We start from the raw sequence: 25,086 nt of genomic DNA, 5'->3' as shown, positions 1-25,086 counted from the left end.
GTTAAAAACATAGAAAAAAAGAGAATCCTGGCCTAGTGGCGGCATTTGGTTTGGCCTAAGAGGTGTCAATGCGTGTCTAATTTTAGAAGATGGTGGCAGCATTCTTACTTGGCATTGTTTCCTGGTAACCTTTTTTGTTGATCCTTTCGAAAGGCATCTGAGAAGGAAAGTTACACAAGAAAATGCCTGGTATGTGACCTCATTTTCCATTTCTGTTTCCAGATGTAACACTGTAGAGTCTCTTGCAGAAATAATAATAATGGGACTCTGGTCGTGCAATAGAAATGGCTACAGGTTTAATAATCTGATATTGCAGGTAGAAAAGAGCTAGGAAGTAATCAAGCCTATAAATGGCTTTTTCGGGGGTTGGCACGATACGTGCTTCATCTTTGCCATCTGATAACCTCCTATGGATATTAAAAGCATAGGTCTGAAAAAGAGTAATACAGATGTGATCTCCGTTGGAGGGGCCACTTATGCTGGAAAATTCCCAGCCAAGGAGACCACTCTTGGAAGATGAAAACGCCGAATAAAAATATTGACTTTGCCACTAGGCTGCATTAATGCGATTTACTTTTTAATCTTTTCATTTTGAGTCCCGACCTTAATACATATTATAACATGAAAAACTGCAGCCGGGATTCCTGTGCTAAATATTACTGGTATCTGATGCTGTGCGAAATTTCTGTGGCTTTCATAGTCAGGTCCTCGTCTTTTTCATGTGTGTGTGTTTCAGCCTATCGACTGATCTTTAGCAGCTTCCCACTCTCCTTTACTGTCTTATTATGCAAATCTTTTCAAGTGAACATAGATCTTCAGACAGATTCCCCCCCCCCCCACGCCGCTTCATTTCCCAACTTCCTTTATGCATCTGTATCTAGGCCAAGCATTTTTTGGACTCCCAACTCCCATTAGCTGTAACCAGCGTGGCGAATATTCAGAGAAAACAAAACATGCCACTGCTGGTTAGGAGGAATTAAAACCGTTTCCTTGTCTAGAAGAAGGAATCAACTTGAAGATATACCACACACTTGTAGGTGGCAACTTCTAACATTAAAAAACAACAACACAAAACAGAGCTGTGCTTGTGGTCAAATGTTGCCATGGTTGGAGTAACCTCAGGGCTTTCCTGATAGTCTCCAAAGTGATTGCTTGAAGAGCAAGCTCAGGTGGAGGATTCAAACATGTTTTAATGATAATTTAGCTACTCCTGTTGGATGCTTAGCAAGCCGCAGCTGCTTACAGGCCCTGCCCATTGTTTGATAAAGTGCAAGGCTTTCTCTTTATGTTGACTATCGGAGCAGCCCAGCAGCACTGCTTGCAAGCATTTGTTTACCTGGTGGAAGGTAAGGACACGCTCATCATAGCATTCGGGGGGGGGGGAGCTTGAGCTTGCTAAGGGGTGCCAAGTGATGTGTGTGCAACTGTTATATCCTGCTTTGGAAAGTGTACTTCGAACTTTATACTTTCTGTTTGCCCCACCCCTTGCTGCAAAGCCGCAGGATCATATTGGTGATCTCAACCTGTTGGTTTTAAATGATGCTTACCCTTGTGTTGTGATTACAGGCCTATTACGAAGCAGTATGCATCTGTACAGATACAGCAAATGATTTGGGGGGCATTGGCTAGTACTTTGCATCGGGATTTGAAGTTCAGTGGGACCACCAGGCCTTTTTAGTGAGCGCTCGTCTCTTCTCTCATGTGGAAGGTGTATTTTGGGGTTCTTTGAGTGATGATTTAACCTACTTCCTTTCTGTTCTGAAGTTGGGGGGGGCAAGAGGTGTGAATTTTGCTTCTCTTTGTGCTATTACAGTGGTACCTCGGGTTACGAACTTAATTCGTTCTGGAGGTCCGTTCTTAACCTGAGGCGCGCTTTCACTAACGGGGCCTCCCACTGCCGCTGTGCCACCGGCACACGATTTCCGTTCTCATCCTGGAGCAAAGTTCTTAACCCGAGGTACTACTTCTGGGTTAGCGGAGTTTGTAACCCAAAGTGTTTGTAACCCAAGGTGGCACTGTATTACGCTTGACGGTAGCGTGCATATTTTGCTACAGTGAATTGGCTCTGCAATTTTGTGTTGGCGTGGATTAATGGCATCTGATTCTGGTGACTTAGCACAGCTTCCTTAACTTTTCTATTGTGAGTCTTTTTCCATTGACAAAAAGGAAGGCCAAAGGGCGGGTTAAAGCAGCCATTGTACACAGTGCCCCAAACATTAGCAGTAGTATTGACACATAGCTTACGTTTGGTTCTTCTGGACCATGGCCCCAATGTCTTGATTGTTGCTTTCCTTCTCCTCCTGTACAATTGTTGGACATTTAGATAGCTAGGTAGTTTTCATTTCCATATGGCCTGGCAGTTCAGCCAGGCTATAGTCCTTCTGATGGCACATTGTGAGCAGGCATAGCTGTCAAAACATCTTGCCTTGCCACAGTCCTATAGCATCACCGTGTAGTTTACCTGTTGCTTGGTGATGTTAGCTGTTGCCTCTTTTGAGTTAGGTCCACAATCCACTCTTTTTCTTGTGGATAGAAGTACAGTGGTTCAACAGTTTCCAGGTATTTGTATACTTTTGGAATTAGACACCTGCTTCCATTGTTTATGATCAAAGTTGTACTCTAGTCTTTTTTTTTTTAATTAACAATAGCCCCTTATAATAGGTCTGGTCTCCATTTTCACTGTAGTACAATTGCCAACAGCTTCCAGTATGGATGAGAAATGCTTTCGGTTGCATCCATTAATGACAACTTAATCCAAATGCAGTATGGTATTATTATGATTAAGCCTCTCCACAATTTGGAAAATAAAAGCGTTATCCTATCCTGAAACTTATTATCCTAGTACGCAATAAACAATATCCCATTTGGCTTGAAATCTTTTTGGTTCCTTTAGCGGTAGGTTAACTTGGACATGAGTGCAGATTTACGATACCATTTCTATATGCAGAAATCAAACTCAAGGTGGCTCACAATTAAAAATATAAATAACGCACAGTCACAAACCGTCCACAAACAAACCATTAAAACAACAATATAGAAGCCACCAGAAACAACAGACTCTAACTAAAACTACCTTAAAAAAAACAACCAGAGGCAAATCTTCTGGAATGAAACTTATTTTTAGGCGCTGGTGTAAAAGCACATGTGCCAGAAATGTCAATGCTTTTGAATATCTTTTGTTGCATCGTTGGGTTTTCACATGAACAGCAAGTTGCTTATAGAGAGCTCTGGCTGGTAGCAAATGTTTGGTAGCTGGTTGGAAGCAAATGGTGTTTGTATTCAAGTACGTAAAGTGGCCCACATATGAAATCATCAGTCCTGTGGTTGGAAATTCAGCAGGTGGTCACCCAACCCGAGTTCTGAATCCCCATTCATATAGAGCAGGTTCCTATGGGTCCCCGCCATGCTTTCTGGCCTTAAGGGCCGTTTTCATCTTTTTTGAATGTGTGAAACTGCCTCATACAGGGTCAAAACAGTGTGCTTCCTAGCCAATGCTGTCCACTGTGACTGGCGACAGCTCTGCAGGATCTCTCCTGGCCTTCTTACCCGAGTTCCTTTTAGCTGGAGATGCGGATTGAACTTGGGACCATAGAATCATGGAATTTTAGACCCCGGGGGTCATCTAGTCCAACCCCCCCAGTGTTGCAGGAATCCACATGTAACTCACGGGCTCCGCCACTGAGCAAAGTCCCCCATCGAAACACAAACGAGAGTGAACAAGTCTCGCTACTCACTGCTGCATCAGTCCTAAATGGATTGCATTTGGGAGACGTACCAACATAGGCAAACTTTGGAGTTTGTTGGGTTAGGGGCTCCCCAACAAGGCAGCCTTTTCCTTCAGGATGCGACAAACATTTTGGCTTGATGGATTTCCCCCCTTAAAGCGAGGTGAAAAGATGCTCTTCTCAGATAGGAGTAATAAGCAAGTTCAGGAGAAGTTTTCTGCCCTTTCCAAGAGAAGTCTTCAGCAGTCTTTTTTTCCTATTAATTGTTAATCCAGTGACCCCAACAGACTGTGAACTTTCTGTGGGAACAAACCTAACCTCATTCCTGGCTTCTGCGTGTTCCCCATTTCTTCTCCGATGCTGCTGTGAGGAGGAGCTCAGCTGTTTCTCTCTCCCATTTTTGATTAACCACAGTTTGCCTGAACCCAGAGAACCACATTGTCTGAACCCAGAGAAACCATGGTTAACCTTAACCGCTGTTAGGTTAAAGGTAAAAGGTAAAGGGACCCCTGACCATTAGGTCCAGTCACAGATGACTCTGGGGTTGTGGTGCTCATCTCGCTTTGCTGGCCGAGGGAGCCAGCGTACACTTCCGGGTCATGTGGCCAGCATGACTAAGCCACTTCTGGCGAACCAGAGCAGCGCACAGAAACGCCGTTTACCTTCTCGCGGGAGCGGTACCTATTTATCTACTTGCACTTTGACATGCTTTCGAACTGGTAGGTTGGCAGGAGCTGGGACTGAGCAACGGGAGCTCACCCCGTTGCGGGGATTCGAACCACCAACCTTCCGATCGACAAGCCCTAGGCTCAGTGCTTTAGACCACAGCGCCAAACTGTGCTTAATCTAAAGGAGATGCTTCTGGTCTCCCTGGAGCCCATTTAGGAGATGAAGAGGGGAATGGTTGAGCCTGGGATGGAGGTTCCATCCTTGTAATGCTGAACTATGGTTTAGCATTTGCATCTGAACGAAGCTGCCAGTGGGTGGCTTAGGGGTGGGGAGGGGAAGATGGTTACAAGACATTAGAATAGTAGGAAGCAGTGTTAGAAACTGAGGTGTATAGCTAGGGACCAAATGGCTCCTTAAAACAAGGTCACAGTCACCAATACGGAATGTCTACGGTAGTTGCTGTTTTGGGTGGGGCAAGAATGTTTGCAAGTCTTATTTTTAAAAGGATGGACTGACTGTGATCGTTTCTGAGTTAAACATCTGGCTAGCTCCAATGACAACCTTGAGCTAGGTTAAGAACTTTGAGAACTTAAGGAAGAAAAGTCACTTGATCCAGGGACAGTCCACACATATATTAGCCTATTCCTACTTCTTAATGGTTGCACAGACCATTAACTATAACATTGTTCTGGCTGAACAGAAGAAGCATTTTGGTTCGTGAAATGCATTCTGATTGTGCAGATAAAATACAGTGGTACCTCGGTTTGCGAACGCAATCCGTTCCGCGGAGGCGTTCACTCGCGGAGGCATTCGCTCGCCGAAGGCACGCTTCTACGTGTGCGCGAAGCACCGATAGAGCGCTTCTGCGTATCTGAGCGCCGCAGAACCCGGATGTAAACACTTCCGGGTCCGCGGCGTTCATAAACGGAGGCGTTTGTAAACGGAGGTAGGCGTAAACCGAGGTTCCACTGTATAGCTGATAGACTTCTACAGGATGTGTCGCTTGTGTGTGAAAACAGTCAAGATCCAGTGATTCCCAGACACGCACCTCCAGATGGTGGAGAGACAGAGAGCGCTGGACAGAGAGCGCTGACTTAATAGGCAAAGCACAATGTGAGTGAAGCAGCTGGCTGAGCTGAGCAACAAAGGGAGTTGCCACCAGTTTTTTTTTAATGCACATCTGGGGAAAAGAGTATTTAGTGCAGTGGAGTTGCCTCGCCCTTAGGAAGGAAATTAGTTTTTTTGTTTTTAATGACAAATGGAAAAGGGAGTGACCTTCCTGGCCTCCGTTTACAAAAACCCCACCCTTTGAATTCGTTCAAAAAATCAGGTTGCCGTCCCAGTTTTGCTGAGTTCAATGCCATCTGTGGCTCTTGCTTGAGGTTTTAAAAGCACGTTTCATCAGATTGCTTTTGTTTGGGGTGGGAGAGGGGGGGGAAATAGGTGTGTTTTTTGTGCGCTGAGTTCCTTTCTGACACCTGGAAGCCCACGCAAGAAGAGGAGGATCAGGGCAAGGTGGATCTCTCTCTCTCTCTTTTATTTTGTGACATTTTCCAGCTCTGAAGGTAGGAGGAGGAGGCAGGTGATAACTGCAGGAGCAGAAGAGGCAACGCAGCTCCATCTGGCTGGGTGCTTTTGGTTTAAGCGTATTCACTGGCTCAGCTCTGCAAAGCGATGATGTAATCTGTTCTGCTGCAAGGGCTGCTGACTGTGGGTAGATGTTCCGTTGCTGCATTTTGCACGGATACCCGTGGCATTGTGCTGCTTCATTATCCAGAGTGGTTTGAGAGCTATCGTAAAAAAGGCAGGTAGATTTTTGCCCCTTTCCCTTTGGAGTTTTGAATTGTCCTCCAGCATTGCGTCGCCTCTGAATTCTAGCAGGGCTGTGTGCTTGCTTATTAGGGAGGCGAGGGCTATTTCTTGTCTTCACAACTTGCCACTGTCAACATGGAATCTTTGGGACATCTGCTTGGGGATTGGATGCTGCCCTTATCTTTAGGGTGAGGCGGGGGAAGAAATATGGGTTGCTCATAGCAACCACTTGCCTACATAAAAAGTGCAATTTTTTTCCTCTTTTGTGTGTACGTAGCTCGTTTTCTTGGGATCTGAAAACGTGTCACATATGGGCTTACTGCAGAAAAATCATGGGTTTTAATTTTTTGCAATAAAAATGTGTTTTTCTTTTAAACCAGTGCATTTTTTTGGGGGGGGGGATTCAGATGGTGCTTTGAGATAGGGATATTGGGGTGGTAATTTTCCAGGAGTGGTTTGAAAGGAATTCTGCAGTTTACCACCAAACCTTTGTGCACGAATGCACAGCAACCAAAACTCAGTTCTTTAAATCATAGCGGAGGGAAGCAAAAATCTGATAGGAAGGAAGATGAGCTAGCGCAAAATGAGCAAATGGGGGAAGAGTTCAAGCATCAAATTGGGTTTCTTTACAATTGAAATCGGGGCAGGGGGGGCTCCTTAACACAGTTACATGATTGTGCTTCTCTTACTCAGTTTTGCAATTGCTCTTAACTGTTCTCAATACAGTGGTACCTCTGGATCCGTTCCGGGGCCCCGTTCGCAACCAGAGCAGTACACAACCTGAAGCGCCGAATCGGCGCATGCTCGCCGCGCAATTCAGTGCTTCTACACATGCGCATGACGTCATTTGTCGCGTCTGCACATGCGCGAATCGCCAAACCCGAAAGTAACCCGTTCCGGCACTTCCGGGTTTGGCATGTTCGGAACTCGTGATGTACGCAACCCGCAGCGAACGTAACCAGAGGTATGACTGTACCACTTTCAGTAGGGTGGGTTTTTCCTAAAGCAGCATATGGGGAGTTGGCATTTCTCCAGCAGAGCTAGCACACTGACTTAGAATCATAGAGTTGGAAGGGATCACTGAGGGTCATCTAGTCCAACCCTCTGCAATGCAGGAATTTCAGTGCATGGTTCCCCAAAAATCCCCATCCAATTCGAAACCATACCGGACCCTGCTTAGCTTTGCAAACGTGCCAGTAGTTTTTATTGCTGCACCGCTTTGGGTGGTGTTTATAAAAATCTAACAATACTGTACTTCAACCCTCCCCTAGTTAAAAAAAAAGACAGGATGTTTTCCATTTGCCCTTATGACAAAAATTAAGTTTTTAATTTTTGGACAGTGTCTGGTGAAACTTCTTAAGCAGGGAGCGGCATGGCCAGCAAGCTTTCCAATGATTGGAGAATGAGATGTTATTGCCCACCTTAGGACTTGGAGACGTACTGTATATAAGAAAATCACAAAAACAAGAAGGGTAGTAATTTACACAATTCATTCTTGCAGAACTAAACTCTTCGTGGTGTGAAATTTCAAGAGCACAAAGCCCTGATGATTGGGAAAGGATTGCCAGTTATGTAGCTGGGGATCACATAAGAAACATTTTTAGTCCCCAAAAGGGGTTAGAATTTGAACTCATGAATTTATGAAGTCCAGTCAGAGGCGACTAGTCTTTCTGGGGAGTAAGGTAAAAGGTAAAGGGTGGGTGGTCTAGTCCTGTCAGAGGCGACTATGGGGTTGTGGCACTCATCTCGCTTTTCAAGGCGCGGGAGCTGGTGTTTGTCCACAGGCAGCTTTCTGGGTCATGTGGCCAGCATGACTTAACCACTGCTGGCGCAATGGGACACCGTGATGGAAACCGGAGCACATGGAAATGCCGTTTACCTTCCCGCCACAGCGGTACCTATTTATCTACTTGCGCTGGCGTGCTTTCGAACTGCTAGGTTGGCAGGAGCTGGGACAGAGCAACGGGAGCTCACCCCGTCGTGGAGACTCGAACCGCCAAACTTCTGACTGGCAAGCTCAAGAAACTCAGTGATTTAGACTGTAGCGCCACCCGCGTCCCATTACACCTTGTCGCATCCTGACTATGCTACTGCTCTGTAAATTCAAAACTAGTGCTGAAAGAATATGGCCTTCTAAAATTCTCAGAAAACTGAGAATCTCTGATTCTCTTTATGTTCAAAGGAACACTGTCTTGGTTCATACTGTTGGATGAAGGTAGCTGGCATTGACCAGGAGAGGAGGACCTGAAGGAGTAGGGGCCATGCTCATTGTTTCCCTTGCCCATATTTAAATGAAATTAAAACTATGATAACTGGATCTCGTTTGCTGGGTGCAGATTTCTCCACCTTCTTACCTGGTAAAATAGGAACTGCAGTTTCGCTGATTATTATCCAGGGCATGACTGACAATCCTCAAAAGTTTGGTAGGGGCTTGAAAGAGAACAGTTTTGAAAAATTGTCAAGATTTTCTGGTAAATGTCAAATGCATTGGTAGTTTCTGTGAGTTTGATGGTGAGGGTCCAGTGCAAAGGACTGACTGCAAAACTGAGGAGTGGGCTAGCTTCTATTTTTGTGTGGGCGGCTCCCCCCCCCAACCCTCCCTCTAATCCTTCTGTGGCCCACCAACCTGTTTTCCAGCTAAGGTAATATTTAAAAGGCTCTGTGTATGTACTTCATAGTGGGTGGAATTTTGTGTGCCTTTTATACAATCTGGAACCAAATGATCTCATCCTAGTCAGATGCTGCAGGACGAGAAGGCATGCTTTTATCCTTACTTTCGGATGAGCTAGGATTATTTTAAATATTATGCTTGGTGGGGTTTTTTGTTGTTGCTTTTGGCAGTAGTGGTCTCCTTGGCTTTTTTGCTCAAGAAGAGTTGGAAGGCTTCCCAAGTTTGGATTGACTTGCATGTTACGTTACGTTAATTTGTTTGAGGTCGGGATGGCATTATTCACTCAGATGGCACAGTTTAGTCTTGGTTTTCTCTTGTATAAATCACGAATTTGGAATGACCGACTCTCAGCAGCGATGCTCCTTAGGAAGGAAAGTGGGCAATAAATCTGCATTTGGGGCCGTTCTGTGGACTTATCTTTACATTGCGGAGATTACAGTAATTGACTGATAACAGGAAAGTGTGATGCTGCGGTAAGCTGGGCATTTCCTCTCACTAAAGCAAGCAGGTTTGCAACGGCAAAACTCCTAATGTTGATCTGGCCATTGCTGATTGGTTTGCACAGCCAGCAAGCTAGAAATAACATAGAGGGCAATATGGCGGCACACTCAACTGCTAGAAACTACAGCCTTTGATATCAAAGTGGGGAGGAGATTCACAGGAACTGCATGTACCAGCTTCCCCAAACTCTGCCCTCCAGATGCTTTTGTCCTACAACTCCCATGATCCCTAGCTAGCTAGCAGGACCAGTGGTCAGGGATAATGGGAATTGTAGTCTCAAAACATCTGGAGGGCCAAGTTTGAGGAAGCCTGGCATGTACAGTGCAATATCCTCATTGCATATAAAAAAAGAACACCATGCATTTAGACAATGCATATTCAGCTCCAAGAAAAACAGAATGTAATTTTTTTATGCACAGTGGAGTAAATTTACATCTTCACTTTGCATAATCCTGGTATTGGTAGCTCTGGGGAGAGAGGCAAGGAACTGCGCCAAGATGCTTGCCTCTTCCCTCCACCCTTCCATGTGTGTTTCATCCTAAAGTTTTTGTATTTTGCTCCATCTTGCTTAAATGTGGTGGGTCAGTCAAGACCAGAGTCAGATGGAAAGTGAAGATTTTGTCCTTAACAGAATCTTCATCCGAACCAGCAGCCTGTTGGAGCTAGTGATTCTTTGCAGATTCAACCTTTCTGCTGAATATAAACCTGGTTCTGATTAAGAGGCATCTTGTTAACAGCTGCCTAAAGGTGATCTCCTCCACCCTATCCTTTTGGCTCTCCAACTTTGACTCCAATTGTTGCATGGAGCCAGGGCAACCATCCCAAGATGCCATCTCTCTCTTTTTGCTTAGGAAAGCTTGCCTTGCCTGTAGATTCCTGTCCCCCTTCTTGATTCTTCCTCTCCTGCTATCGCCACTACTTTCTCTTCCCAGCTGGCCACATCTAGTCCTTTTCTAGTCAAGCTTGTGGCTATGAAGGTTGTGTAATATTCACACTGTGTGCTAGTAAATGGAACTATACATGGCAGCAGGAATGCAGTCTTCTGCAAGTTTTTGTCATCAGAAAAAACTGCTTCAACCCAACCTAATAAATATTATGGGCGAACTAACTTTGAACCTGATCCTCAAAGTGTGGTACTGATGGCTCCTTGTATGCAAACTAAGTTGCTGCGGTTCTGTGGCTTTTGTGACTCTTGAATGAGTTTGGGCTGTAGTATCAAAGTTCAAACACCAGTTACACCACCACCACTCCACTTTATGTCCTCTAAGAGCTCTCAGTCGAGGTAGCTGAAATTGTTTAAAGAGTTTGGGGAATAAAGGCAGACATGCCAATTAAAACTTCTTCTTTTTCTACAGAGGAATTAACTGATTAAGAAATCCAATTAATAATATTTTTCAATCCCTTGGCTCTGATGTTCCTTCTCCCCAGCATCACCATCAGAAATAATGATGAAAAAAGAAGACTTTAAAAAAATAAGAACTTTCCAAAGAGCTATCATTGAACTGGCATGAGTATTCCAGAGCTGTTAGGGATGGTTAACAGGCAGAAGACGACTTTGGGCGCCTCAAGAAAATTTGCAATGGTTATTCGTCCTTCCCCTTTTCAAGTTTTAAATTACCGTACTTTTCCGTGTATAAGACGAGTTTTGTTTGTTTTTTTAATAAAAAAGTTTGTTAAAAATTTGGGGTCGTCTTGTACATGGATTGTCAGTGGCTATTTGGTGTGTTATTGGTAACTTTGTCAAGGGCTGTTTGTTGATTGGCTGTTGCCGCTACAATAGCGCGGGCGATTGGCTGATTCTGCCGGCACAGGGACAGACGATAGGTGGGTTTTGCGACACATATGAGTGGCAGCGTAGGTCATGCTGGTGAGCGATTTTTGGCAATCCCCCCTAAAATAAAGCTCAATAACTCTGGGCAATCTCCCCCCATTTTCTTAATTTGGAGTCCCCAAAATAGGGGGCGTCTTCTAAACGGCGGTGTGTTATACACGGAAAAATGTGGTAAATCGTTCAAATTCAACCGAGCATATCGGGTCCAGTGCATGCCATCTACTCTCAAGAGTATGTTATTGAAAATGTACCCACAGAGCACCCAGGATGGTGATCTCTATGACCTTCTCTATGTAGCTTCTTTGGGGTGGTCATTTACCAGAGAAGGTGGGAGGTTGTAGGGTGGGGGTGTGAGTTTAGTCCCGGGTCCATAGCAGTGAGTAAAATCAGGAAGCGCTTAACTGGAGTCAGTAAGAAGCCCCTGGAAAGATCTCATAGAATCCATGCATATTGAATTGGGGGGAAAATGTTTAAAAGTACTTGCCCCCCCCAAAAAAACCCAACCCAGAGTCCTTTTCAATGGGGATAATTCAGACTGAAATTCGCATGTGCCAAAAAAAGGTTGTTTATGTATGCTACTACTGTGGCCCATGTTTTGTTAGCCCAAAAATGGAAAACAAGCGAGTTCCCAACTAAAGAAGAATGGCAACTTTAGCTGACAGACTACATGCAGCTTGCAGACTTAACATATAGAATAAGAAACAAAAAATTAAAAAAATTCCTTCCAGTAGAACCTTAGAGACCAACTAAGTTTGTTATTGGTATGAGCTTTCGTGTCCATGCACACTTCTTCAGATACACACTTCTTCAGAGTATCTGAAGAAGTGTGCATGCACACGAAAGCTCATACCAATAACAAACTCAGTTGGTCTCTAAGGTGCTACTGGAAGGAATGTTTTTATTTTGTTTCGACTACGCCAGACCAACACAGCTACCTACCTGTATATAGAATAAGAGAACAAGAAGAACATACATTTAGAGAAGATTGGAAAACGTTTATTGACAGTATAAGGGAAATAATTGTGCACAGCTGAAAACGCTGGCAGCATTAAGATAAATTCAACAGTGTAAATAAGTTTTGATGGCTGTAATAATGGAATACCGAATGCTACAGTTTTTGTAGAATATGCAGGGATATGCAAAATGAACCCTGGAAAGAGGAGAAGGGAAGTCATTGATATTTTAAAGATGTATTTGAAATTGTAAAACAGAAAATTTAATAAAAATTACACGCAAGAGAAAATAAAATAAAGCTCTCAGAATCATAGATTTGTAAAGTTTGTTCATGATGTGCCTCCACACCAGACAGCTGGGCTTTGGAGCTTGCTGAATGTTGGAAAGTTCAGGGTGGATAAAAGAAAGTGCTTCTTCATGAAGCACAAACTACGGAACTCACTCCTGCTGGAGGGGCGCAGTGGTGGCCACCAGCTTGAATGGCTTGAAAAGTTCATAGAGGAGGATGCTATCAATGGCTGCGAGCCACAATGGTTATGCTCTGCCTCCACAGTCGGAAGCAGTCGTGCTTCTGAATGCCAGTGACTGGAAAACACAGGAGGAGAGTGTGTTGCTCTTGTGCTTTTCCCATGGGGAGCTGGTTGGCCTCTGTGAGAACAGGGTGCTGGACTAGATAGGCCACCACTAGACTCTTTTTGGTGTTCTTGTTTTCTTGTGAAGTGGGGACACCGTCCTCCATTAGGGCATCGCTGTCAACATGCTCAGTGAACTGATACAAAACTAGGGCATGACTTTTCTAGATGGTTCAGTAAATTCAGGATTTGGTGAAACTCCCAAGTATTGTTCTTAAAAGCTTTCTCCTAGTCTTCTTCTTAGGTTAGACTTGTTTAATACCATTATTGCAGCTTGTAAAGGTAAAGGACCCCCGGACGGTTAAGTCCAGTTAAAGTCGTCTATGAGGTTGTGGCGCTCATCTTGCTTTCAGCCCAAGGGAGCTGGCGTTTGTCCACAGACAGCTTTCTGGGTCGTGTAGTAGCATGACTAAACCGCTTCTGGCGCAAATGGAACTCCGTGACGGAAGCCAGAACGCACGGAAACGGCTTTACCTTCCCGCCGCAGCGGTACCTCTTTGTCTACTTGCACTGGTGTGCTTTCGAACTGCTAGGTTGGCAGGAGCTGGGATAGAGCAACGGGAGCTCACTCTGTCGTGGGGATTCGAACCGATCGGCAAGCCCAAGAGGTTCAGTGGTTTGAAGTAAAATTGAGCTTTTGGAGGGAAATGAAATTCAAAGTTGTTGAACTATTTAAGGAAAAAATTATGGGAAATTCTGGACGTATTGCCACCCATGGGATATTAAGAATTACAATGTTAGTGGCTCACTTTTGAAATGTACATAGGATTAGCATTGATTTCATATATCTAAAGGGGATTATAGCTTTATAGATCTTAACCTTTTCCTTTTAGTTGTCTGAAAAGCTTTGAAGACCACCACAGATGAGTTAAATATTTTTGCTGATATTTTGAGTTGCTCTGGCTTGGCTGCACATGCATGGTTGCCACATTCCTTAGCATAAAACAACAACAGGAGATTAATCTACGTAGGTAAAGGAATGTATGCTTGAGTTTGGCTGCTGAAATGCTTCAGTAATGGAACGGAAATATTAGTTCATTGACTATATTTCTATCCTGGTTTTTGCAAGTGGGAAGAGAGTTTGCCTCTTAGAACGGCTTGTGACAATCAAAGCGCGAAAATGCATCTAAAAAAATTATAAAATACCTAACAGTAGTAGCAAATCAACAGTAGTAAAAGAGGAAAGGTTGGGATCTGACTGGTTTAAAACAGCTGCTGCCCAAATGTGAAGATAAATGTTCATCTGCTGAGAGTTCTTGGACATCACAGAATGGTTTCTCTGCTTTTTCAGGCTTGGCTTCTTAGGGGATCTCATTTTGAGTGTCCGCTCACCTGTCTTTCAACGGAAGTGACTAGTATTTGAGAGAGTTGAGTGTAGCACCCTTGGAGTGTAGCTTCTCAAGTGCAATTGCACCTTTCTTCTCTGAAATAGAAATTTGACATGAGATGATGAGTAAGTTTTAGAAATGAGTCCTTGGAAAGTGCATAGTTCAAAAAGCAGCCAGACCACTGAAATGGAGGGTAGAGAAAAAACCCATGCAGAGTTTTTTTTAAAAAAACAAAACAAAGCAAAGCAGGCATAGGCAACCTCGGCCCTCCAGGTGTTTTAGGACTACAACTCCCATAATCCCTGACCACTGGTCCTGTTAGCTAGGGATGATGGGAGTTGTAGTCCCAAAACAGCTGGAGGGCTGAGTTTGCCTATGCCTGATCTAGTGATCTAGAGTGGATTGCCGCTTCCCTGCTCTTTTTGTTCTTCCAAACTTTGGGCTTGGGAGGACAGCTTTGCAGGTGATAGAACTTGAAAGAGGAGAAGCCAGCCAAAGGGGTGGAAAACAAACAAGATATATGCTAGAAAGCCATTCATTTGTTGACCCACCCACCCTAAATTTCCACATCCAGTAAGGACACCATATAAACAATAACACTTCAGTTAGACATATTTTAATGGCTCTGATGCAGTAAAACAGGGATGTCCAACAGGTCGATTGGGAGCGACTGGTCAATCCCTAAAAGATTCTAGTCAATTTCTGTTGATCAGGGGCTCCTTTTCCTTTTGCCCATGAGCACCTGGCCCTGCCCCCTCTCCCCTCCCTCCCCCTCCCCTTGAACGGAAGACGGAGTTTTAGCTGTGAGGCAGCCTGCTTCCACAGCGATATTTTGGTGAGCAGCTAATCCCCCTCCCCCTAAAATTTTGCCAGCCCCACAAAACGGAACTTTATTCTGTGAACCCCACTAAAAGGGAGCATTTCCCCTCTGTAAAAAAAGCTCAAAAACTTTGACTTGAACTCCAATAAAATGGGGGTAGATCACTTCCAGTTTTTAACTCGGTGAGTAGATCGCAGTCTCCTGGAAGTTGGCCACCCCTGTGCTGGATTGTATGGGAGCAGAACAAAAACATCTGTAAAGTGATGGGCAAGGAGATTATCCATGCATCCTCCAGGTGCTTCCCTGTGCTCAGATCCTCCTGAGATAGCAAGGCAAATTGACAAAAATTATTATTTTCTTGGACTTTTATGTCCGACAACATTACTGTTGTGAAATATGGTCACAGTGCGTAGAACGAAGCTTAGACGGCATTCACAGGGCAGTTTATTCCATTCACGATTTCCCCCTAGCTGTTAAGTTCCGCATTGTATTTGAAGTTTCACGTGATGTAAAAGCCACTTCTGGAACTGTAGTGCTCATTTCATTGTTACTTGCTTCCAGGAACAACCCATTTGCAAATAGTGCAGAAATGCGTGCTAAACGTATTCCACTGTAGTTGCAGATAAAATGTCAAAATTGGAATAAACTGCCATGTGAATGCAGCCTTAGAAAATACTGGCTGGAGTGGCTGCACTGCATTGTAGGGTTCTCTTAGCCAAATCTTTTGCGGGATGCTTAAGGAATTATTATACCTGCATTTAGTGGTAGATAAGAATGCCATGCTAGAATGTTAAAATTCCTTATAGAGAACAGATATGGGTAGCCTACATGAAAGCATACGTTTTGTGATTTTTTAAACATGTAAATGATGCTCAAGGTTATATGCATTAAACAGCTCAGGACCGCAATACCTCAAGGAACGCCTCTTTCCATATGAACCTACCTGGACCCTGGGATTATCTTCTGAGGCCTTCCTTTGTGTGCCTCCTCCTTGAGAGGTCCGGAGGGTGGCAAGACGAGAGTGGGCCTTCTTAGCAGTGGCTCCCCATCTGTGGAATGCTCTCCCCAGGGCCTTCTTAGCAGTGGCTCCCCATCTGTGGAATGCTCTCCCCAGGGAGGTTTGCCGGGCACCTTCATTATACACCTTTAGACGCCACACAAAAACATTCCTTTTTAACCAGGCCTTTGGTTGACCCGATTTACATCCTATGCCTTTCTAAAATGTGGGGGTCTTTTTTTGGGGGGGGCTATTGGGTTGCTGTTTTTATTTTTATTAGGTATTTTGTGGTTTTATAACTTGATTTTGTTCTGTGAACCGCCCTGAGACCCCCTCCCTGGGTATAGGACTGTATATAAGTTCAATAAATAATAATAAAATGATAATAGCCGGGGTGGGGACAAGGTATAAAATAAGATCAAACAAAGTTTAGATCACTTACTGCGGGGGGGGGGGGGGGAGTGTGTTGCCTAAAAGTGTTATTCCTTGCCTACAGTGGGGTTTATTATCTTGGTTTTTTATAGCGGAGAGTTTGTTATCTATGACATTTGTGGTTTGCGAGGATAAACAGAAAAGAAACATTCTAAAAAAATGGGCAATTCTTGCCACACACATGAAGCAAACTAGTTGTTTCATTGTTCCTACGGAAATCTTGTGGCTCTGTTAAATTCAGGCTTGTCAAAGCAATGAAACGACTGTGCTTTGTTAGGTCAGGTAGGAAGCAACGTGAAGCCCAGTTCATGAATTGATAACGGTTCAAGGGTCGGCACGGAATAAGGAGAGAATAATTCCCCCCCCCCAATTTTTCCTCCCGTGTACTGTGTGCAAGCGGGATTCAAAGAAGGGAGCTCTTTCTAAGCTCTCCAGCTCGGGTCTCTGCTGCGCTGCCTTGCACTCTTGCAAATCCGGCGAATACCGCAGGCACTGCAGTGGCAGCAGGAGCTGCAGACTGCCCTGATTTTGAAAAAGATGACATCATCTCTATTAATGTGCGGTGGTGCTGAGGATGCTCGCTCGGAGGGAGGCCGAGCTAGTGTGTGAGTAGAGATGGATGCAGATATTTATGGATCTGTACACGCATGCAGCAATTTTCAGAAACCCTCCTTGTTCAGACCTCAGCTATAGATGTTCTAGGGTGATGTACTTTTTTTAGGGGGGGGGGGGAAACCTTGTAAATGGCTGGTGCTTGGCGTGAATTTCATGGCACACTTAGAGGGGGGAAAGAGGCACAATTTGTTTCTGGGTAAATAATCGACAGTGAAATGCGGACTGCTTTATTTGGTAATTGCTGTTGCTCACCTGGGCTGGAATCCATGCTGGAGAGATCATTGTAAGGCAACCTTTTAAAAGGCATGGAGTGTTTACAGCTTTGTTGATAGATATTTTTTGTTGCAGTTTAATGAAAGGACACCCAGTTGTTCACGAAATCACCCCCCCCCGCTTTTTCCTTCAGCATGTGTGTTAATTTGGCCATAAACGGGTATTCTTGTATTTTTATTAAGGCATTCCTCGAGAGTTGGGAGATACTGATTTCTTTGGATATCTGGAATAAATGAACTATATATTTAAAAGGGAGGGGCAGGGCTTACATGCTTTTAACAAATGTAAAAAGCTGGTCAGAAGAATTGCCCACAAAAATGCAAGTCTGGAAAAGCTGGCCGCCTCCCAGAACAAAGGAAGCTGAGAGGGGGAATGGAATAAACAGGTAACACTGTGAGTAATGCAGTAAGGAGGAGAGAGGTGTGTAGATTTAAAGCTCGTTGGTTTGCGACTGACCATCCTCTTTGGATCCAACTCCAGATAGTTGGGTGGAAAGTCTGAAGGATGTGTGTGTGTGTGTGCAGATGATGCACTTGTGTGTCCGTCCGTCCCCCGCCCCTAATGATTTTCAAAGTATTTCCAGCAGAAAAGTCTGAAATCGTTTTGTGTGTTGCATAAACGTAGCTCATTCCGGGGTACTTGCCCAAGTTAAAAGAGTTGCATTAAAGGTTCTTAAGCTTGGACAGTGTTCTCGAAGCTACTAACATGAGTTTGACCAAACTGCGGGAAGGCAGTGGAAGGCAGGAGTGCCTTGTGTGCTTTGGTCCGTGGGGTCACGAAGAGTCGGACACGACTAAATGACAACAAAATCTAACATAGCCGCTTTCTTGGTAAGCCCATACGAAAGCTCTGTGCAGGGATCAAACTCGGGCATAGCCAAACTCTGCCCTCCAGATGTTTTGGGACTACAACTCCCATCATCCCTAGCTAACAGGACCAGTGGTCAGGGATGATGGGAGTTGTAGTCCCAAAACATCTGGAGGGCCGAGTTTGCCTATGCCTGATCAAACTGAAGCTCAAAGTTTAAAAGTACAGGGTCGTTCCTAACTTGGGTTAGTATCCTCATGGTCACAAGGCACCAGAAACCTTTTTGAAGTGGGCCAAAGCATACAGTATAGCTCCTTTGATGTAAGAGTGTGCCAACGTGTCTCTCCTAGGTTTGAATGCAGGAGCAGGTGTATTTTCCAGCGGTGCCTGTGAAGGAATTTGATGTCTGCACCCACAAACTGTGACTCGGAGGGTTCCTGTGAAATTGTAACGGAGGCAAATGGCTGCAAAGCAACTGGAGAGTCTGATTCCCCTTTCATTTGCTTGCCATATAAACTTGGCATTAGGTGCTTGTACATGTGGGAACCTCCCAGGCTCCTTCGCTCAGCACTTCAGGGCATCTGGAATGTGAGAGGCAGCACCCCATAAAAGATATTACATGGTGCAGGATTATTCACGAACAGCAGCTTCGCACAGAGTCAGGCTGGATGGGATCAATTTTAAATCGTCGGCAATTTCCATCCGCTTCTCGCCTTTCCAAACTCGTACATTATCCCAACAAGCATGCATACTAATTGGCTGCTAGAAGAGTTAAAATCTATTTTCTTGCAGCTAAATAAAGCATGGGTAGCTACCAAGGAGCATAATTCGGAACATCTGGCCGTGTTGCCCGTTTTCCTTTTGTGCCTTGGAATGAATGTGTGTTAGAATTGGTGAATTGATATAAAACGATGCTGTTGCTATGCAAGCACTTGCCTCATCATTGGGACGCGGGTAGCGCTGTGGGTTAAACCACAGAGCCTAGGGCTTGCCGATCAGAAGGTCCTAATGGTCAGGGGTCCCTTTACCTTTACCTTTTACAATTCAAAGTGTTGGTGCTGGCCTTCAAAGCCCTAAACAGCCTCGGCCCAGTATACTTGAAGGAGCATCTCCACCCCCATCGTTCAGCCCGGACACAGGCTCAGCGCTGAGGGCCTTCTGGATGTGTCCTCCCTGCGAGAAGTGAGGTTACAGGGAACCAGGCCGAGGGCCTTCTTGGTAGTGGTGCCCCCCGCCCTTTGGAACACCCTCCCATCGGATGTCAAGGAAATAAACAACCACAGTGGTACCTCTAGTTGCGTTCCGCTCTTGTTACGGACTTTCAGCTTACGAACGCGGCAAACTTGGAAGTGTTTACTTCCGGGTTTGCCACGCAGACATTTGCAGAGGAGATCTGCACACTTCGTGCATGTGCAGAAGCGATCTGCGTGCTTCGTGCATGTGCAGAAGCGATCTGCGTGCTTCGTGCATGTGCAGAAGCGCTCAATCGCGCCATGCTCATGCGCAGAAGAGGCACTCTAGTTGCGGACTTTTTGGGGTGTGAACGGCACCCTGAAATGGATTAAGTCCGCAACTAGAGGTACCACTGTACCTGACTTTCAGAAAACATCTGAAGGCAGCCCTGTTTGGGAAGTTTTTAATGTTTGATGTTTTATTGTGTTTTTTATATTATGTTGGGAGCCACCCAGAGTGGTTGGGGAACCCCGGCCAGATGGGAGGGGTATAAATAATTTAACATCATCATCATCATCATCATCATCAGGGGATTGCCCCGCATGCAGTTCCCCTTCTGACATTAGTCCATAGTTTCATTCCCTGAAGAAAGGGAATCTGCTTCCAGGATCGTGACATGCACAAGGCAGCTTCCAAAAGAGATGAACTGCACAACCTTAACACCAAACAAATTAACAAGCAAGAAGAGGTTTTAAAAAGCAAATCACACAACGGAACATCGAGGGTGGTGGGATTGCACTCTCCTCGCCTTCCCTGGCTTTAGTTTATCCTGCCAGCCGTAACCAGCACTGTTTGTTTAGGGAAGTAAAGATTAAGAGGTAGTGTTTTGCCATTCTATAGGTATCCAAGGACACTAAGCAAGATCGCTTACTCGCAGACTAAAGGACCAAAAGTTTGCACGACGAAAGGCTGTTGGTTGACTGGGCAGTATAATGTGCCTGTTGTGAAAAATAAAATGTCTGTGATGTTTTGAATAATGATTTTTTATCAACTATCTGCACTTACTGGAAGCAGCTGAAGACATTTTGTTCTGACAAGCTTTCCCAGCTGGATAAAAGAGTTTTTTACCACTAACGTCTGCTTGCTAGTCTTGCTTTAAATATACTTGTGTTTTAACTGTTATTAATTATCTTACCTGTGAATTGCATTGAGAAGGTGGTTTAGAAGGCAATTAATAAATGTAATTACAATAATAAATAATAATTGTGCGCTTACCCCGAAGAATGTCGCACTGTCTTCATTGGTGCTTACTTCCTATTAAGTGTGTTTTTGGATTGCAGCCTAAATATTTGCAGCACAATGATAAACACACGGCATTACTTATTGTGTCATACTTATAGCGCTTGACTTCTAGGTTTATATTTTGGACCTGCATATGTTCCTTTTATGGGCTTTTAACGCAAATATATGTGGGAGGATAATGGACTCAGATTTAAGATTTTATAACTGCAGTTGTTAGAGTATGCTTGTATTGCATGTGGATGACATTTAAATTAAGCTGTTTTTGAGCGACACTTGTTGTTTTTTTAAAAATCTTATTTTAGGGCTGCTGTTCTAGTAAAGCTGCATTGGATAGCGTATACATTTTCATGGGGAACTGTCCAATAAGCAGTCTTCTTTGCTCTCTGCAGTGTAATACGAAATGGTACAATCCATAAAAAAGCTATGCCATGAAATGATACAGTCCCAGAAACTTTTGTCTCCGTTGCATATGTATAGCTCAGTTCTCTTCTGGGAAACACATATTGATCTTAAAGCCAAGTAAACTCCATTTTATTTGTCTCTTCAGGATTTCGTAAAAATGATGAAATGAAAGCTATGGAAGTCCTGCCAATCTTGAAGGAGAAAGTTGCATACCTGTCAGGTAAGGAGATGCATTTTGTGTACGATCCTGATCTGTATTTCATGGATATTTATTCAGTGCTCACCAGCAACACAATGTTGTCCATTTTTACTCAGCGGTCAGGCTCAGTTGGGTCAGTTGAATTTACCTGCATGGGAACATGCATTGGGCTTGCAGTCAAAGACATGAATGAGGTGTTGGCAGCAAAATAAAATATAAGATGCTTTGAAGAAAAACGTAACCAGGTGTTTCTCAAGTCTTTCTCCTTTCCATGTAAATAACAAAAGTGTTTAATTTGTATACATTGGAACCTCAGTTTTCAAACATAATCTGTCCGAAAACCCAAAGATCAATGGGCGGTCGGCAGAATCCATTTTAAAAATGGAGAAACGCGCCTCAGAAGTTGTTCGACTTCCGAGGCGCGTTCGAAAATGGAAGCAATTACTTCCGGGTTTTCGGCACTCATGTTCTGAATTGTTCTACTTCCGAAACGTTCAAAAACCGAAGTTCCACTGTATAAGCAGTTCAAACAACTTCATATGTTTAGAAGTGTTGTCCTGTTTTTAAATTTACCTAACAAATATTATCTGTATTTCTTTGTTTTGAGGTAGGGGGTGCATTCCAAACACTCATTTAAGAGTGGATCACTCCTGCATAAAATTGCTCAGGAATTTTTAACTTAAAAAGGGATATATATATATTTGTTTCTCCCGATATTTATACTCCATAGTGCTACCTCTGAGGATGTCCATTTGGGGTAGGCATTTAGAGTTTTAGACTAGAACCTGGGGGACCAGGGTTCAAATCCCCACTCAACCACTGGGTGACCCAGGGCTAGCCTGGGTATCTCAGCCTAACCCTATGGGGAAACACCATCTTGAGCTCCTTAGAGGAAAAGCGGGGTGTAGATGTAACGAACTGTTCTTTATTGCTCTGAATCTTCTCTTTTTAAGAGAGGTTCTGTATTCATTTGTTGTCTTGGGCTTATTCATCCAAGAACCAGGTGAGCCATCCTAAACAGTTTCTGATGGGCTTGCCTTACTGTTTTTTTTTTATTAAAAAAGTTTAAGGACCCTTGGACGGTTAAGTTCAGTCAAAGGCAACTATGAGGTTGCGGTGCCTATCTCGGATTCAGGCCGAGGGAGCCAGTGTTTGTCCACAGACAGCTGTCCGGGTCATGTGGCCAGCATGACTCAACCGCTTCTGGCACAACGGGAAACCGTGATGGAAACCAGAGCGCAAGAAAACACCGTTTACCTTCCCACCACAGCAGAACCTATTTATCTACTTGCACTGGTGTGCTTTCGAACTGCTAGGTTGGCAGGAGCTGGGCCAGAGCAATGGGAGCTCACCCCGTTGCTGAGATTCGAACCGCTGACCTTCTGATCGGCAAGGTTCAGTGGTTTAGACCACAGCACAACCCGCGTGTGCCTAAAGGTGTTACGGCATTTCAAAACCGGCTAGTTTCTAAATCTGTGGAAGAGCGGGAAGTGAAAGCCAGTTGGTGAAAGAATTGGACCCTAAACATTGAAATGAGCTTTCTGCGGCCCCATACGTCGCTAGGTAGCTTTCCAGAGAGCAGCACGCAATGTGCTTTAATGGTTTGCGGCTGTTAAATAGACTACGTCTGTGACATTCTTTCAAGTTTAAACACTTTAAAAGCTGTTGGGATTATCATGGAGCAGTCTTTTCGCCCACAATCCCTAAGCAACTGACTACTTAAAAGGATGTGTTCTGCCTCCCAGCTCTGTTTGGTTTAGCGGTGTGAAATTGTAGAATGCAAAAAAAAGGGGTTTTAACTCTGTCCTATCACCGCAGCCCAGATTTGCTTGCTGGGCTCAAAACAGCACCCTCCCTTTTGACGCATCCAAGCAAAAAATAAACGCGAATGCTGCTTACATAGTTGTATTATTGTGCTCATAGGAAAACATTTAGCACTGTATAGTACTTTTCAAACTCGGAAATCTCTGGTTTGAATCACAACTAAGCCATAAGTAGCCTGAGAAAAATTCCAAATCTGAGTTATGAGGATAATTATTCTGATTAGAAATGTGAAGCTCCTTTTTTGAAAGGGGGGGTGCAAATATATTTCTTTATTTCTGCTTGACCCTTAGCTCATGGTGCCTAAGGTTAGTAAGGGTCATGCGTTGCATGTTCTGCCATCGCGAGCAACGGCCCCGAGATAAGTTACCTCCTTTTTAGTGGAGGCGAAACAATAGAGAAGATTTCTCAGATCCCAAATTCAAGCACGATTTATCTGACTGTTGTGCAGGAGCCCAGAAAAGCACTGACGCCGTAAGTCAAGACACACACTCACTCCCAACCCCATAACTGTACTTGGGGGGAACTCAGAACCTTCAGAGTGCTACGTGGTCAAAGTTGGCTCCGTACCCCTCACCCAAGTTTGGGGCTGGCAGTGGGGTATCCGGTTTGCAGACATTTTGAGTGTTAGGAATATGGTTCCGTCTTTCTCGATTTCTAAAAGTCAAGGTGGCATATAACAGCCATTTTTGTTGACCTTTGTTTTACTCCCAGTACGTTTCTGAGCACAATTCAAAGTGTTGGTGCTGACCTTTAAAGCCCTAAATGGCCTTGGTCCAGTATACCTGAAGAAGCGTCTCCACCCCCATCGTTCTGCCCGGACACTGAGGTCCAGCGTCGAGGGCCTTCTGACAGTTCCCTCGCTGCGAGAAGCTAAGTTACAGGGAGCCAGGCAGAGGGCCTTCTCGGTAGTGGCACCCGCCCTGTGGAATGCCCCCACACCAGATGTCAAAGAGAAAAGCAACTACCAGACTTTTAGAAGACATCTGAAGGCAGCCCTGTTTAGGGAAGCTTTTAATTTTTAACAGTCTTTTGTATTTTAATATTTTGTTGGAAGCCGCCCAGAGTGGCTGGGGAAACCCAGCCAGATGGGCGGGGTATAAGTAATAAGTAATAATAATAATAATTAATTACTAGTACTACTACTACTTCAGGCATTGCTTGTGTGTTGGTCAGGACAAGCCTAGACTTGTATGGGCCCTTGAAGTGTGAGGTAGAAATTTCTCTATAAATAATTCAGTCAGTCAATCAGTCAGTCTTATACCAGGGAACTATTCCCAAATCAAGCTGAGCTCTCAAATCAACCTGACAGCCATTTTTTCCTACACACACACACACGCCTTGGAAGTCGAATAGAATCCATCCCGAAAGTCCGTTCGACTTCCAAAACATCTGGAAACCAAGGTGTGACTTCTGATCGGCTGCAGGACCACGCCGGATGTTCGGGTTCAAAGCTACTGTTTGTTTAATTTAAAACACTTATTATGAGCTTTTCATTGCAAATACAACTCCAGAGCAGGTTACAAATGAAAGCAGTCCCAGATACAGGTACTAAAAAGCAAGGCAGATGGTTAAGAAGCCAGCTCAAATAAACCTCAGCGCTGGCACCCAAGTCCACAAACTGCTGTGTTGAATAACCAGACCTTCATCTGGTGTCGAAAGGCTAAAGTAGTGGGTGAGTCTCCATGGCAGATCTCTACAAATAGCATGGCTGTGCCATAATTGATTGGCTAATTCAACTAGAGTGAGCTGGAAAATGGTGCTGGGGGAGATAATAAAAACAGGTAAAGTTGCGCAGTTATGGGAGGAGTTGAAACTGATGAGAAACTTTCTGTGCCTTTGCTCCACTGCAGTAACTCAAACAAAAATTGTCTTCTGGCATTGCTTTTAAGTTAGGGGTTGGCAACCTAAGGACCATGGACCAAAAGTGGCCCATGGAGGTAATTTAACCAGCCCATGAGTCGCCACCGAGCCGCCCACTCGGGGAGTCCCTGCCCGCTGCACTAAACAGGCGCAGGGACTCACTTCCGCGGTGCTGAAAATTGCGCATACATAGACGCCGAAAATTGCACGCGCTCTGGCCCACGAAAGGATCTCTATTGGAGTGAACCAGCCCAGGCGA

The 25,086-nt window shown here is 44.4% G+C and overlaps 1 protein-coding gene across 8 annotated transcripts in view; it reads left to right on the top strand.

Moving 5' to 3' along the window:
• The window catches only part of TRIO (trio Rho guanine nucleotide exchange factor), a 254,175-nt gene that overhangs the window by 41,394 nt on the left and 187,695 nt on the right, over positions 1 to 25,086 (top strand). For all 8 annotated transcript variants that reach the window (XM_060278041.1, XM_060278045.1, XM_060278044.1 and 5 more), the window contains exon 2: positions 21,090 to 21,164. In XM_060278041.1, the coding sequence (XP_060134024.1) occupies positions 21,090 to 21,164 (75 nt within the window). The remainder of the gene's footprint in view (positions 1 to 21,089; positions 21,165 to 25,086) is intronic.

The sequence above is a fragment of the Zootoca vivipara genome, chromosome 8 (genome assembly GCF_963506605.1).
Source record: "Zootoca vivipara chromosome 8, rZooViv1.1, whole genome shotgun sequence".
In the NCBI taxonomy this organism is placed as follows: domain Eukaryota; kingdom Metazoa; phylum Chordata; class Lepidosauria; order Squamata; family Lacertidae; genus Zootoca; species Zootoca vivipara.
Note: the sequence above shows the minus strand (reverse complement) of the source record. Positions and strands in the feature narration are given on the sequence as shown.